General features: G+C 31.5%; 1 protein-coding gene across 1 annotated transcript; it reads left to right on the top strand.

Annotated features, from left to right (window-relative positions):
* The first annotated feature begins 1,201 nt into the window (after nt 1-1,201).
* LOC124369240 (solute carrier family 35 member G1-like) lies at nt 1,202-16,720 on the top strand. Its single transcript, XM_046827128.1, has 2 exons — nt 1,202-1,545; nt 6,838-16,720. The coding sequence occupies exon 2, from the start codon at nt 7,017-7,019 to the stop codon at nt 8,079-8,081; it is 1,065 nt and encodes a 354-aa protein (XP_046683084.1). The 5' UTR covers nt 1,202-1,545; nt 6,838-7,016; the 3' UTR covers nt 8,082-16,720.
* The last annotated feature ends 1,216 nt before the right edge of the window (nt 16,721-17,936 follow it).

Raw genomic sequence — 17,936 nt, 5'->3', positions numbered from 1 at the left:
ATATTTTAAAAAATCTAATCATTGTAACAGATGCTTTCACTTAAACATTAATTAATGACTTGGAAACATTTGTATAATACCAATGTTGACTGCTCAATCAAGGACCGCCACATTTGTACGGGAATGGGTGGCGGTACAAAATACATGTACCGATATGTATATGTTGATATATACATATTGTATTGTACACGACGGGGCCCGGCCGAATATCTTTCCCGGGGCCCGCTAAAGCTGAGTACGGCTCTGACGTATGCATAAAATTCATGGAGTTCATATTACATACAGCTTACAACGGTTGTTTTGACGCTTGGATTGTACCTTCCAGATAGAACAAGTGCCGCATTTGTTGTCTATATATAAGAGTTTCTCTGTAAGAAATGTTTCAACCTCTAAACTTAAAAACCTTGTGATCTCATCTTGATGACTGATCTAACTCTGTTAATAGAGGTAACATCAGCATACCCCTAACATACAATATTCAGTACATCCAAAAAGGCATAGAAATGTAACACAGATTACTAGTGTCCAAACAATTATTCTAGAATTTTAGTAGCATATGTCGATCACTGTGCGCCAAATAGGGCAACTGGACAAGTTATCATTTATAAATAAGTAAGTATTAAATAATTTTAACAATCACCTCCTTTCACCCACCAATTTCCGCTTATCCGTCAAAATTCGGTATGATGAGAAACGAGTGGATTTTCGACGTTATGGGACTGCCATTCTACAGTTTTAGCTCATCAGAAATATTAAAATTTGTTCTTTCCAAGACCGAACCGTCATAGACATTCTATGATACATCACTGCGAGATTATAATGGTTTTGTACTATATAAATATGTATTTTTGGAGGCCCCCTCTCTTTAGCAGACCGCAGGGCAGATCTCTTTACATGTTACGTGCTCATTCTTGACCTGACAATGTAGGAATTGGTACTGTGACTCATAGACCTGAGTAAATAAGATATGCTAATGCGTATAAACATTACGCCAGTAAGAAAATACGTAAGTAAATTCGGACTAAGTAGCCACGTTGTGATACAATGTAGGAATTGGTACTGTGACTCATAGACCTGAGTAAATAAGATATGCTAATGCGTATAAACATTACGCCAATAAGAAAATACGTAAGTAAATTCGGACTAAGTAGCCACATAGTGATTTGTTTGAAGTTTCACCGGTAAACCCCAAAGCCTGCAGAGTGAAGTCTGCTGTTTGCAAACCAGAAAAAAATTCCTTTCTCGTTGGCTCAATGACTCCTGCTTCAACAATCAAAAGAATAAATTGGTGAAAATTGAAAACATTGTTGCGGTCGGGGATGGAGTGACTACAACTGGGAAGATAATGTCAAATATTTTACAAATTACTATACTATTAGAGTTTTGTTATTCTGAGTTTGGAGACATTAAAAGTTTGTGGGATTGACATTATTGCTTCGAGCAATATGAATGATTAAAAATAAACAGTGCAAATTGAAGCAGGGTTCTTAAGGTTATAAAGGCTACAATATTATTGTGTAATATGTAGGCCTAGATTATTGTCAGGTAAGAATGTTACATTTTAGTTCTGCTTCACTGAAAGTAAGGTTTAAATTCTTTTATCAAATCTTTCGTTCCATAGTGTTAGTAACTATAAATCAAATAAATATTTTAGGTTACAATATGTAGTTTAATAATTCTGTTTTGTATCTTATTTTACAGCATACTTAAAGATTTTTTGTCGTGTTTCTGAATAAGATACATTATCTAGTAATTTTACTTACTATGAAGGAAGTGTTCAACATTTTTATGTTAAAAGTTAAATTAAACATATTGTATCGGCCTAAATAGTTTAAACCAGCAACTTCTTATACCATTTTGTAGGCGTGTTTCTTTTGTGTCCATTTTCCCCAATACTAAACATTTTTAATCCCTCAACTTACTTTAGGGGGTTCATTTAACCCAATAAAACAACATGAGAAGTTGTGTGGGGGTACAAGTACTTTTACTAGTTATACAAAAACTAAATTGTACAAACAGGCCTACGTAAGCAAGGAAGAAGTCATTAAAAGTCCGTGTTGACTATGTTCGTCTGGGGTTTATCATTACCCTCCTTTTATAAAAGTTGTCCCATTTCTTTAGTTTTCCTGAAAATAGACACTGAAGCACATGTTTAAGAAAAAGATTGGTTAAAATCGGATAACTCCCTCCCAAAGGGGGGAGTTGAAAAGTGAAATATATATATATTTATATTATGTTAAAGCCTGGTGGTTGCCATGCAACTTTAATTTAACCATCCACTTGGGTAGGCATGGGTCTGGCCTAATATGGTTAATTCTGTAGGTACTATCTAATATCATGTTGAAAATTTTAAATGGTTACCTATAGCACTTTAAGCCTCAAACTGACAGTATTTCTTACCTAAGAAGTGAGCATTTTTACGATAACATGAATATTTTAAGAAATTATAATATATGTCAAATAAATTACATTCATAACTTGTTATACATAGGCATTATCTAGTTTCCTTCACAATTACTTATAGGCCTACAAATAATTTTACTGTAGTAAAATGTTTATTAATTTAAAATAAAACAAATATATACGGTGTACAATAAATATTGTTATCTATATCTGTCATGAAGCAGTTCTTGATAGATTGAGGTTTACGTGTTTTGGAAGTTATCCTATCTTTACATAAACACAGTAGCCTACTTACTGCCATAGGATCTATTCAACTAAAGGTCTGTACATGAGAAAATAAGTACTTTTCGTACCTGAAGGTGGGATAAGTCCTGAAACGTGTCATACCAAATCTATCACGAACTATTTTATTACAGGCGATGATCACAATAAATTGTTTAAGCTTTGGAAAAGTTTTCTAGTTTTAACAATGTGAGGGTATTATTTGTGTTCAGTATAAAAATACACATTAGTTGATAAAGATTGAATAATTTTTTAAATACAAAATGCAGTTTATAGGCTGATTTTTAATCATCCAAACGTTTCTCATGGCATAGGCTATACATGTAAGAGCTTTTTACCAGAGGAATAGTTCCGATTTCGTCTTATGTGAGCAAATACCAGTGAACACAAGACTAATAGAAGGTGAATGTGGTAAACTAGAGCATTACACTACGCGAAGCCAACTCCGCCATCTTTGTAGTGAATAGAAAGAGTAACCGTGTTTTTGAGAGCAATTATTTTAACTATAATATAATGGGAGTAATGTATACTGTTGAATCTATGGAGCTGTTTTATTGTGCAGATGATCCATGGATGTATAATAGTGTATAAGATTAAAAAAAATGATAATCTAGTTCTTTACTGCAAATAGTTACAAGTAATTATATAAGATCAGATGTACTGAAAAATTATTTCTGTTTGTAACAATGACAATTAGAAAACTGTCATTTTCATGCTTCATTTGTCTGATTTCATAAAACAAATTTTAAAATGTTATTATTATATTAAATATGAAACATTAAATTTATTATGTTTCAATACATATTTAAATATCAATTAAATTAAATAAGACCATAGGTTTAGTCGTATATCAAATATTTGCAGAGTACAAAAATATTTTGCATAAACATTTAATTTTCATACGCAGAGGTGTGTCCTTTCGTATGTCAAGTTTTGGACCATCCGATAAATTCTCCAAAGAACAATTGTATACTCAGACAGTAAACTCTTTTGTCTAAAATACGAGACTAAATTGTTTGCCGGAAAATATCAGGAAGTAAACAAAATTATATTAGTTTTTTTAATTTGAAGTAATAAAAATTGGAAAAAAATACTCCATTTTCCATAAAAAATAAACTTCAAACAAAGAACTTTGTTAGTTGGAGCACTTATTATTTAATATTAAGTCGTATGGTAATTTCAAAGGGAAAGTAGGTATATTTGAGAAACTTATTATTTCATCATTTATCAGAAATGTTAACACAGTCGTAGATTGTAGCTTATAATTGACAGCGTCACAAAAATCCAGATAACAACTATTATATTTATAATTAAATTAAATCTCTAAAAGACAAATCTGCTATCTAAAGTGAATGCTAGGGGGTGATAATTCAGTGACTGGTCCATATCCATGCGCTGAATAAGTACCCCCTTGGAACAGGAGGTAGTTAATTGAGGGTCTGGTTCGTGTCCATGGGCTGAATTAGCACCTCCCTGACGCGATGTCAAAGCCGTGCTTATTCCAGAGGGTGCGAAGCAGTGGCTCCTGTGTAACTCATTTGAAATTTAAACATCAAATATTTGTGGGACTAAAAAAAGTCACAAATAGACATAGACTGGAAATTGACAATACAGATTTAAAGTTGCTAAAATGTGAAAAATACAAATTTACTTACGTTTTCAGAGTTTGTAATTCAACATAACTTATTTATTCATACACTTCTATTTCACACAAAAAAGACACATTTCTAAAACATTTAGAGTACTACTCATAACAACACATACTTATTTATTGAACAAAGTGTAAACATTAGTTCAAACCTCAATAAAACTTACAATCAAGCTCAGTGAGAAATCAACGGAAAGTGTGAGTCACATGATAAAATACCTGTCAGCATGGAAACAGTGCTGTGTTTATTATAGATGGAAACGATGATATAGCAATGCATGTAACAAACAATATGACTACTTGAATGAGTTTGAATACTTGCCGCTAGAATGCAGTATATTACAGGGTTGCATGATGGCGCCTTATGAGTGTTGTTGAAGCAATTTTTGGACACTATATAGTGCCATACAACTTGAAAGGGTCAGTTGAACCCACCACTGGGTACAGCAAAAACCGATGTGCCACTTCAATCTGGGCAACCTTATGGATGTCCAGTAGCGGCACATCACTAACCGCTAATGTTGAGATTCTGGGGTTCATGGGCAATTCGATAGGTCTAGTCTACTGTGGAAGATGACTGTTGGAGTTGGTGGGGTTTGTTCCCTTACCTCAGAGGTTCTTGTTAACCTCAACAAGGGTGTGCCACCCCCTGCCTACTTTGACTGCAGAGGCTGGTTCAGAGCTGGCCTCCCCTTCTTCCGGGATGACTTTGACATGTAGTGCCTTAATTCTTCCTCATGGATCTTGATAGGAGGCGGCCCTTACTCCCTAACCTTACCCATCCTGAGTATCCTATCACTCCGGAAGCAGCGCAAAGGTTCTTACAGGACTAAGTGCAATTTATAAGCTTCTTGTCCTAAGAGAACAAAAAAACTTGAAAGGGTTAAATATAAATAGTAAAAATAGTTATAAAAATTAGGTTAAACTACTTCAAGTATTGACAGTTTTTACAAACTAATAAACTAGATTACCAAAGAATAAAAAAACCTTGTTTACCTATTGACTTTGTTTTAGCTCTGATGATTTTTAGTGTTGATTTTGTTTAAGGAGTCTGAAACAGTTTTTCAGTCTAACTCTGAACTAGTTTTTACATAAGGCAACTAACAATATCAAATGGTTTTGACTCCAATACATTTTTATATTACTCTTAGTCATAATATTAACTGAAATATTTACATTATTACAATTTATGAAGGACTTACAACTGATTCACTTATTAAACCGAGCTTACGCACTACTTCAGAAGGTTGGATTAGTCTGTGTCTGTTCTTGAAGTAAATCAAAGTATTAGCATTATGGTGATATTTCAAACAAATATATATAAACAGCTTTTGCAAACGATTTTATTTGCAAGGATCTAAAATATACAGTAGCATACAAGTACATAACATGTTGAACCATCCATCTAGTAACTTTCATATTTATACTACCCTATTATTAGGATTATATGATTACTTTTAGTTATGCATTGATAGTGATATAATTAAAGAGCATAATTAAAACATCATATATATTATTAGTACAGTCTTCAAAATAATTTCACAACGTATTTATATTATTAGAAGAGAAACATTTAACTAAATAAACCCAAAATGTAATCTAGTAGGTAAATTATAATGCAGAAACCTTATTAAAAAAAGACTGTATGATATTTACCATACAGATATATCTCTATATAACTCTTTCAAAAGCCACTGTGTTTGTAGTGGCAAAGTCCGGAACAGGCGGCTTCACTTCCAAGCCTTGGGGTATCTTAATACCCCTTCTGTTGGTCTTTTGTGTTCATTGGAAAATACTTATGTTCTTATTTTCAATGGTATCAACTCCTTAAGATAAAAACAAATATTCCCGAATTGAATGGTATAAGTAATAATTGAAAGAGAAAAAAAGCAGTCAGCCAGTTGAATGTCTTTTCAACACACTTCCTATGTTACAAAACTGGTTAAATCAGTGACACAAATTGCTTTATAATCTGGCAAATTTGGACCTGTATACTTAACTTGAAACCGACACTGCACACCGACAATCGATTTCAATTCTGTGTACCATAGAATACACTGTGCCTTCAGTTGCACTGTAAAAAACGTACTTGTGACTGGCCCCAGGCATGTCAGTCATAATAGCGGACTGCCACCGCCCAGCTGTTCTACACATGCTAGGGTCAACATTTCCTCACGGAAAACAAAATTTAGTTATTTCAATGTCAATTGGAAGTTTAAATTGTTTAGTTATCTTGAATAGTTTTTAAGTAAGGGCTTTTTCGGAGACCCTGTATGTGTATAACACAATAGTTATAGGCAATGTTATAGTGAGTGAAACATATTAGCTATTGTGATTATGAATTGACTACACCACTACAGATATTTGATTGTCAGTGTTATATTACAATACTTTATAAACTTGTTTTATGTTGATGCTCTTTTATTACTAGCAGTATTATTCCAATACTTAATTATAAATAGCTCATTGCTTAAAAAATAATAACTTATTTAATTTCTTTGCAGATTGATTTTAACATTTCCAATGGTCGTGTAAGAGGTTCTACTACTGTCCGTACTAATGACATATTGGATTTTGCTGAACAAGAATAAGAAGAAAACAGAGAAATGAGGCCTGACAAATGAGCTTTGTCAATGTTTACCGATCATAAATAGCCAAAGTACATTAATATTGTAAGTAGCCAATGACTGACAATAAAAGTATGACTAACGACATTGACGACCATCTGGAAATGAGGTTGTTGGATGAAGAAAGTCGAGATGAAGACAGTGAAGTCGCTCATAAGAATGTGAACACTTCATCTTACCCTTACCTAGGCCTAATACTAGCATGTATCTCATCCTTGTTTTTTTCTTTATGCTCAGTAATTGTGAAGTGGCTCACTAATGTTCATCCAATGGAACTAGCTGCCTGCAGGTTTGTCGGTGTCCTTTTACCAGCAATTCCTATTGTGTTGTGGCGGAATGAAAACCCTTATCCATCAGGTAAACGTTTGATGCTCCTTCTTCGATCTTTTGTTGGAACAACTGGGCTGATGTTGAGTTTTTATGCTTTTAGGCACATGCCACTTGCAGATTCATCTGTTATAGTATTTAGTGTTCCAGTATTTGTTGCTATATTTGCACGGATATTCCTTAAAGAACCATGTGGTTTTTTTAATGTAATAACAATTCTTTTGACCTTAATAGGAGTGATTCTGATTACAAGGCCACCTTTTATATTTGGAGCGCACATTCCCTCATTAGCCTCTGATGAACAGACAGGCAGTACTGACCTTTGGGCTGCAGTTGCTGCTTTTTCAGCTACTCTTTTTGGAGCCAATGTTTATGTTCTTCTACGAGCACTTAAGGGTCTTCATTTTTCTGTAATTATGACTAATTTTGGTGCCTTTGCTCTCATTCAAACTGTCGGAGTTACCTGGGCCTTAGATGCCTTGTGTTGGCCACAGTGTGGTATTGAACGACTTCTTGTTGTGGCCTTAGCTTTGTTTAGTTTTGGTGGCCAGATTCTTCTTACGCTATCTCTCCAATTGGAGCAAGCAGGCCCAGTTGCTATTGCTAGGTCTGCTGATATTGTTTTTGCATTCATTTGGCAGGTGCTCTTCTTCAAGGAAATTCCGAATGCTTATAGCCTTGCTGGTGCATTTTTAGTTACTAGTTCTGTGATGTTAACAGGCCTTAGGAAATGGGTTATATCCTTACCTGAAAATTCTCCAGTCAAACGAAAGCTGGCGATCTTCATAAAATAAGAGTCAGAATATGTGGAGTTAGTATTATACTACTTGTAAGCATAGTTCACATTCAACATCTTGGCTTCCGCAAACAATTACATTATTGTGACACATCACAAGCTAATAGTAGGTTTAACTCCATAAGCTAGATACAAAATATTTTTGTAATGTATGGTACTTATGGCTTTCATTTCAAAAATAAAAAGACAAATTATTTTTACTCTTACATAAGCCTGAGGTGTTAAATATTTTGTAGGCCTTAATTTTATGGTTTGTAAAAATGCTGTAGACTACTATTTTGTGTATTATGATACTCAGAGAATTTTCAAATAGAAATTGCACAAAAAGCAATTAATTATAATACCAGATAGTGGCAAGGTTATAACTGATTCCTTGTATTGACACCTTGATAAAGAACTTGGTCGTAATCCAGGTTCACTTAGATTGCACAAACCATTATGATTAAATTATGCGTAACATATTGGTATAACCTCATTCAGAAGATAAACTTAATGTACATTGTTTTTTTCAGATTTAAGTGTATAACGTAAAAACTGTTCACTCAAATATAATTGTTATACAGAAAGGCAAATTTAAAGAAACACTCTAATGATAGTAATAGTTCAGTAAAAAGCTAAGTATAACATTTTTACAAGAAATACCTTAGATTGTTTAGATAGATTCTTTAATACTTTTTTTTAATTATTGAAATTAGAACTATGATGTTGTCAGACATGTAATATAATTATTATTATATAATATGTATATAACAGTGTTTGTGATTAAAATCCTTCAAGAACAACAAGCAATCTTAGTTCTTAGGCTTACGTGGCTGTTGTCATAACATTATAATAACTAACACCTAGGATTTCCGGTTCACATTGTGTTGAAATATTGCTTATACAATTAAATTCTTGAAATATTTTGGCCTCTCTGTTTAAATATACATTTCAATGCTGTTTTTATGTATGAGGCGATCTGAATGGTGATGTGTTCACACCGGCCTTATATCCAGTAAGTCTTGCAAATGTAAACAATTGAGTGTAAGATTTTATAAAGAGATTTTGTTCTTGATTGATTTATGCTTAAATATGGTTTTATTCACTAAATGATGGGAAATATCTTTTCCAATACAGTCAGATGAAATTTATGTTTCATTTTTTACTGTTAAATCAATTATCAAATTGGAGATAGGTTATTATTTTAGTTAGTTAATTTATACAATGATGGTTTGAAGGCCCTTTATTGATTGACATTTTATTATGTTTTTTTTTTTTTTATTTCATCATCTTCGAAATCTTAAAAGTTTTAAATAGCTATAAGCATATTAGTGGTTTCTAAAAATTTATGTTTGATATGGCCCATATCAATTAGACATTATGTTTGTATATTTATTTGGTTGCATTGCTTCAATATTACCTACAATTCTAGAACTTCTAGTATGCTGCAACTATCAGGAAATGTTATGAGATATGTAAAACAAATAGGAGCTTAATACCTAATCTAAATCCTTTTCAAAACGCTGTTTAGGTAGCAATCTGGTATCTTTACAAAAAATAATAAAAAATTGTTATTAAAAGTTATCATTATTCAAAGTTTAAAAAAAAGGCATTTTATGGTTAGTTCTAAGTTGTTATTTTGCATATAATTTTATTTTGTTCTAGGAGGGACAATAAGTGAGCTGTAGATCCTTTTTAGTAAACAGTCACCATCATGAAAACTTAAGAGAGAATGGATGAATAAATTGATTAATTTTTATTTCTCAAATAGATGGACAATATCACAATTTTAACCCTTTAAGGAGTAATGACGTTCTGGAACGTCAATAGATCATTTGTTCATAGGAGTAAGGATGTGAAACATAATACTCTCCCAAAATAGTAAGAAAAGTTTTGTTTTATTTTTAATGAAAATCAGATATTATTACTATAAAAAGCTAACATTTACTTTTGTTGAGAAAACACAAAGGCTAAAATTTGTTTTTTGTGATAAAGTGCTCGAAACATGGATGTATACACAGTGGCAAACCACACTCTTTACATTCAAACGTTGTATCCTTCCTCTTCTTTTCTCTGCTTGAGGAATGAGAACAGACGTAGCATCTCTTTTGTGTCTTCCGTGTCTGACCTCTTCTGCGTTGGCAGTGGGCGGGGGAAGTCTGCAGGTCAGGCGGAGCGGATGTTGGTCTCTGGTAGCGGCTGGCGGCGGCACGACCCTCGGCGCCGCGGCTACCAGCCTTCCTTCTCTTGGAGTGTGATGTGTTTCCAATATTTGTCGGATGAGGTTTAGTCTAAAGTCAAAAAAACCCACTTTTCTTGTTTTGTTTGATTACAATCCTTCACTCCACTCATACAGCCCCCTTCTTATGTCGTCACTACGTAAGTTACGTTCTGGATCCATTTCACAACACAAAAGGAAACTGACTTGAGAACAATAAACTACACTATTTCATCATTATAGAAGAAACTGCACAAAGTGAATGTTTACAGCGTAGCAACAAATTGCGACTGTAGAAGTTGTTAGCGCCAATTGCTGTTGACAGTAGAAATCGCGGGAATCCGTGTGCGGAAAAAACCTTTACAGCCGCTCTGTAGTTGAAAGCAGCTGACAGTATTTACGCGGGAAACTGCGCTCAGTTATTCAAGGTTAGGAACAGTAGACGGATTTCTTCCATAGATGAAAAACATAAGAGCTAGTACTTGTAATATAAGTCATAATTCATTGACGTTCTAGAACGTCCTTCTATTTTCACATGATTTTTAATATGACGTTCTGGAACGTCAATACTATTTTGTAACAAACACCTATACTCGTTAAAGGGTTAAAAATGCTTGAAACATTTTTTTTAATTACAGAAAGTATTGTCTTTGGGAATGAGCCTCCTGGGATGTTATAATAATGAACTGAATATTCAAAATTTATGAAAGTGCAAATGTAGTGAAAGAGGTAAAAATTATGTGAATTTAATTTGTGAGTATTAAAGCGTTAAAGATTATTAGTTGAAAAATAGTTTACAGTAGGATTTATAAGCAATGAGGATAACAGGATCATAACACATTAAAATAGCCCTGTCGTAGTGATGACAGGTGATGGGAGGAAAGAGTGGCTTTACACAGGTCAGACTGTTTGCCCGTAGTGCGTAGACAGCACTGCCTCTGCATCCTCAATAGGCAAGGGAAACAACAACTAGTTAACTTTTCTTTTAAAAGCAAATTTAGAAATGTCATTTATAAAACTAATATTGTGGAACTGTTTACACAAAAAGTACTGAGCTTGGTAGTATGAATTTATATTCGAAAAATACTTAGGTAATTGCTGAGATAGATTTTTATACATGTAAATTGAAAGAAATTTGAGAAAAAGGTGCTTTAAAATTTTTGAATTAAAAAGGAAGCTAGATAGTTATGTCTTTTTTTAGAAGCTAATTTTAAAATTGATTTATGAACTGTGAACTAAGGATCAAGCAGATTTATAAACTGCTTCACAAGAAATAACTTCAAATGCTTAAAACGATTGCACATGTGAATAGTAAATCATATTCATTTATTGATCTACAAGAATTTCCCTAAGGTTCTTAAAGACAAAAATATATTTTTGTGCTTTTTGTTTGAGATATTTAATATGATCTGCCCATTTAAAACAAAAATAAAAAAGTAACTCCTCAAGATATGTATATGAGTATATTCTTCAATTGCTTCACAAGTACTGGTACTGTTGGAGAGGTTTCCACAAATATGTATGATCAGACTGTCTGAAATATTCTGACAGGATTTAGGGAGATTGACATAAATCTAATTTCAGTTATATTTCAAGAAAGGACCATCTGATCAAACGATTTTTTCAGCAACATTAAATCACTTAAAGCACATAATCACTGTCCATGTATTTCCTATAAGAAAAATAAACTGGCGTCTTTGGCAAATAGTGTTATTCATCCATTTAAATTTAGTTTGAAAATATTGTTAATATATTAAGTTAAGAAAATGCCCAATAATACTTCATTGAACTACGCTATAGTATACATTAATTGCATCACTACTTATATTATACATTAATTGCATCACTACTTATATTATAAATTGAAACATTTTGTTTTCTATTGGTAAAAATAACAAAAACCAAGCATGCCCCTAACTCCTAATTGTTCTAATATATCCATTAACTTATTTCTGTCAACAGAATCAAAGGCTTTTTCAGGTCTAAAAGGATTAGCATAAATTTTTATGTATTCCGAGATCGTATTATTTCATTTTGTATTTAAATCAAACAATGCATCCGATGTACTCTTATTGTCTCTAATTCATACTGACACTTAGAATGTATATTGTTTACCTGCAAAAAGTGTAGGAGTTGTTCCTTAACTACTTTCTCTAGGACTTTATCAAAGACACTTAAAAGGGATATCAGGCGGGAATTATTTTTATCAATAAATCTATTTTGATTTATGCAGAGGATACATTTTAGCTAATTTAAAATTATCAGGGAATATTCTTGGGTGATACTTAATCAAGTGTAACAGTGATTTTATAACAACAATAACAATTAAACTGTCCTTGAGGACCCATGCAAATACGCCATTATGACTATGTGTGGAGCCTCCCCGTAAACTTGTTACTTGTTGTATTATTTCAAGTTCTGTCACAGTACGTCGTGTAAATATCGCATCAAGTCTATAGTCACTGTTCTCACCACTGGATGTCCTCCTAAGACATGGGCTAATTTTTTCCCGATAGAAGAAAAATTTATTGAAAATATTTGCTACTTGAATAATTTTTTGTTGTTAATATTTGAATTTGTCGAAAATAACTTTCTTAATGGATATATGTCATTTAGTTTTGCTCCCTATCTGCCAATTCATTTACTATTCCCAAAATCTTTTAGAATTGTTTCTGATTTCTGTAATTTTAGAGGGATACTGCTCTCTTGTAGAGTGTTTTAATGAAGTGCTTAGAATTTGTCTATAGTTGTGGAATGATATTATGGTTCACATTAAAAGGTTGTTTTAAATTCTTTTACTTAGCGTATCTCGAGCTCTTATTTAACAAACTAATTCTGCAGATATCCAGGGCATAAATTTCTAGATCTATTAGGTCTTAGGGACGTTCTCGATTGATTTTTCTACTAAATCGTTAAATAGGTGAAACATCCAAAGAATATAATACAGGTTCCTAGTGGACATGTGTGAGGTTGTCAGCAAGTATCACTTGGTCTACGTATGTAGCAGTTTGAGTCTTGTCAGTGGCTGTAGGTCAAGTTATTGTCAAAACAGTGCTATAATAATCTATGAGGCTTGATTAAAACATAGCTGGTCTAACTCTACTCATATCTCTGTATCGTAAAAAAATGTGATTCAGACAAGACTGGGTTGTTTTCAGTTACTCTAATAGGTTTGTCTACACATTTCACAAGTCCCGTCCCAAATATACAGTTATAGTATTTATCCATCAGTGTATCTTAAGTAAGTCTATGTTTATATCGCCTATCAATACACACATTTTATTTGTAAATTTTCAAAAATAGTAATTGTCTAGCTCATCTGTAAATAAATCTAAATTGCTATCAAAAGTTCTGTAAAGTGTAAGCAAGTTAAACTGTTGTCCTAAATAAATAAAATCTAGACTAATTGCAAACACATCCCTAACTAATCTGTGTGGCAGTGACATTCAGTCGTTTGTTTATATAAAGTACAGTCCCATCATTCCGGTTCCTTTGCTTTTCTGTCAGGTAAATGTCAAAGCTCTTAAATATCATCCATATAAGAGATATCAAAAATTGTGTAATTACGAATTGATTAGATTAAGATGAAGATTAATTTTTTTTTCTAAATAAACAAATTACAAATGTCACAGTGCATTAAACTATACTGCAATATTTCACCAAAGAACTAGTAGTCATTTTTCCCTGTAATGGCAGGCAATTTTTGAGTGTTTTGTACCCTTTAAATTTAGTCATAGCTTACGTAACAAAACCTCTAACACATAACTTAACAGAACAAGTTAGAAATTAAATATATAAAACGCCTGATGTGTAGAATGATTGTAAAGTTTTTGTACTGACTACATTAATGTGACCAATTATTCATTAATGTTTATGTATTATCATTAGGTGAGTTAGTTTGTCTTTCTATTAATGTTTTGGTTAGTGCTTGTCTCCTTATTTAGTTTTCAAGATTAGATTGTTTACTGAATGTTTTTACTCTAAGATAAAGAATTTTAGGGATTGAATGTTAAATCTGGATTGGATGACAACTGGTGTAGTGTAGACATTTCATCTTGTTATTTTCTTTGAAATATATAAAAGTTGTTTTAGGTATTCATGCTAAAAAACCATACATAGACATAATACGATAAAAAATAAAGTTCGGCTGTAGTAAGGATTCCTTATTTTTTTTTAATTTTTACTAGCTAAATACTAGTACTATTACTTATTACAAAATCTTTGGAAAAGCTGAATGGATTAGAGTTAATTTTGTTATAGTTTTGTTTTACCTCTCATGTGCTTGCTAAGAAACTAGTTTAAACATTTTGCAACCTAACCGAAGACACCCACAATAAAACATACACTTTTTGATTATTGACAGCAGACACTTGGAAATTTTTCCTAAGTGTTTCTGTAGAAATTATCCTTGTTAATGAAACAGTTAATGAAATTTTGCACGTAACTTCATGTTACCTTTAAGTGCTTATTGAGAAATGAGTTTGATCTGCAACCTCGGGGTCCTTGTTTTCCTGTCATTAATATTTAGTGTTATTAAATTTCATAAACTATTGATTCAAGTACCATGAAATTCTGTAAAGTTTTATGTTACCATCCTACGCTTGCTCACTATTTGAAGGTTCTTGCTCTCTGTTTTCTGCCTCGCTAGCTTTCAAATTTGAAAAGATCCACTTAATCATGCTGTAAACTGGGTAAAGTTCATAGATGAATTTATTTCTTTTACAGAAAATGTTCGGAAACGTTAGTGTTGTAGAATCTAAATTATGTTAAATAATTTATCTGTCTCCAAAAGTACATGACATATTTAAAAATTAGTATTAGTTATAATTTTTATAACCCTAATAGTGTTTTAATATTTTTCTCACAGTTTAGCTTATTTTTAGTTTGTAAGATGTTTCTCAAACTTAGATTGATATCTCAATAATGAAATATAAGAGATAAACAACGAATACAAGCTAATAATTGCTTGTTAGAGTTTCTATTTAAACATTTAAAAGTTTATTGGTTACTGTTAATTATTTTGCTTTTCAAACCTAAGTGTTGTATAGCACAATCATGACATTTTAGAATTATATTTATGTTTATGTGCAATAATATTATGTTTTAACTTGTAATATTGTATTTCTTGGATTAGCAGTATTATGATTACCTTCTTCATTTATTTAAACTACAGCACTTAATTTTATTTCTTAATAGATTTTGAGTATGATTAAGTTTTAATTAATACCAAAGGAATGTGATAATTTATAAACCTAAAAGTTGTACCAATGATGAATTTGTAGTTTTAATACACATGTTATTTTATAAAACATTTAAATTAATGTAAGAACTTGAGTGGTAATGACATTTGGCACTGAAGGTAAATATAAAATATTACCTGCTTGCTGGTAGAGTTTAAATGCAAATAAGGTCAGTTTTAAAGTTGCACCTTCTATCTCGGTGAAAATTTCACAGAAATACAGTAGTTAAACTGTACTGGTGCTTAAACGCAGAAAAGGCAATTTTACTGAACGTCTAGTAAAGTAGTTACCAAACATTTTTGTCACTTTTTTCTTTACACAAAATATTGGTTGTGATTATCATATTTTTATTGAGTTATTAAGATATGCTATTGACTGAGTTGAGTTGCTGATATTTAAGATGTGGGTATATTAGTTTTTAAATAAAGTTATCATAATTCAATGGTCAAGAGAGTCAATAAATAAAACCACTCTGTATTGGGTTTTTCTACTTTGTCTGTTTTGGTTTTGTTTTAGTTCCTAAAATGTATGCTAGTCATGTTAGAAGTGTTCTACTTTATATAGTGCTTGTGTACCAAATATTTCTCAGTTTACAAATAAGAGAATGAAAATATTTTAAACCAAATACACTATTTATAAAGAAAATACACATTTTTTTTAATACTGGCTATATGCTGGATTAATGCAAATTCATATGGTAGTTTGCTTTGCAATTTATATGTATTAGAACTATCTCATATGTGCTGAATCAATATGACATTGTAATGTTCTCACTATTGTTGCAGTTGGCTTTTAGCGAATTTCCATATAGATATATTTTACAGAAAACAATAGTTATTAATTTTAACTGGAAGCTTGGCAGGTGGTGTCATATACCAAAAGTACAGTATTTAAAAAACAATAAAGTATATTTTTGAATGGTTTTCAATTTCTGGACAATATATATATATATATATATATTTATATATATATTTATTTATAAACATCAACAAAACTTTATCCAACTTATGTATATAATAGGAGTCTAACAGACCTTCTATTTCTGATAAGGCTAATTTTCTCATTACCCTCTTCTTAAGATAACTCATTTTTTATTTGTTAATTGCTAATTTACAGGAATAAGGAGAGTTCTTTATTACAAGAAAATAATTGAACATCTTTCATTTACCGAATCATATTTCTATCCACACAATACCTTGATTGATGTAAGGTTTATTTTCATTTAAAGCCAAAGTAGTAATATCACTGTTTGTGTTTTTCATCACATTTATGTTTAATAAAACTGTGAATAATTATCAGTAATATTGAAACGTTCATTGATAAACTGTAATGTTCTGAAGTATTGAGTTTTTTTAGTAATTTATATATATTAAAATTATATATATTTCATTAATGTAAATAAAAATCCTTTTACAGGTATTTGGTCTTCCAAACATATGTTAGTTTGGTTATTTAAACACATAGGTATCAGAAATGGCCAAATACAAAATAATTGAATCTTAAAAATTAAGGGCTCTGTGGTGTAGTGATAGCGGCACTCACCCAGCAAGTAAGAGATCCGGGTTTGAGTCCCAGCGGAGCAGGTACTTTTTGTGATTCATTATTTGTTGAAATTAAATTTGGCTATTGCCATTTATGCAAATTTAATTTATATAGGAAATGTAGAGGTTGTAAACAAATCTGATTAGAGGAATTTATTATGTGAAGCCTCCATTCTTTATAAACCTACGGATTAAGTAAATTTCATAATATTCTTGTCAGTCTTTCAGTATACTAATTATCCAAAAAAATGTAAATTTAATTAAAAGCGTGAATACTTTAGCATCATCTTGCTGTATTTAAAAAAACTCTCTATATAGAAAAAGCCTTTTTTAAATTTGCAAATTTTGATGCTGTTAGAATTCAAATAACTATTTATTTTCAGATATGCATAATATACATAAAGTATCTATGGTGGTAAAGGTTGATTTCCTGTAATTTCCTGTAATCCTGTAGTTTCCTGTAACTAAGCTTCAATCTTAGTTAAGATCTGTGATATTCCTTTACCCTCAATTAATTTATTGTACAAATTTATAAGTTTTTGTTCCAATAGATTTCCTGATATTTTTAGATGTTTTGCTGGACATTTTAATTTCTCCATAAACTTATTACAAGAGAATGTTTTGTGACAGCATGAAAACAATTTCCATTTTTGAGTGGAAATATACATTTTTAGGTACTTGAAGTAAAAAAGTACATCTTATGCGTGCATGTTCATAATTAAATATATGCATTTCCATATATCTTTTTTAAATTTTGTATCCGTAAAATATTTACATCATGAGTTATAAATTCCAAATTTCTCAAAGATATCTTAGATAATTTTGAGATTAAATCACTGTTTTAAAACTCATTATTTTAAAACATGCTTAAATAA

The sequence above is a fragment of the Homalodisca vitripennis genome, chromosome X (genome assembly GCF_021130785.1).
Source record: "Homalodisca vitripennis isolate AUS2020 chromosome X, UT_GWSS_2.1, whole genome shotgun sequence".
In the NCBI taxonomy this organism is placed as follows: Eukaryota; Metazoa; Arthropoda; class Insecta; order Hemiptera; family Cicadellidae; genus Homalodisca; species Homalodisca vitripennis.
This window is presented reverse-complemented; position numbering and strand designations above follow the sequence as displayed.

Coding starts and splice junctions, on each gene's coding strand:
- LOC124369240 (XM_046827128.1), top strand. CDS start 7,017: ATGACTGACAATAAAAGTATGACTAACGACATTGACGACCATCTGGAA.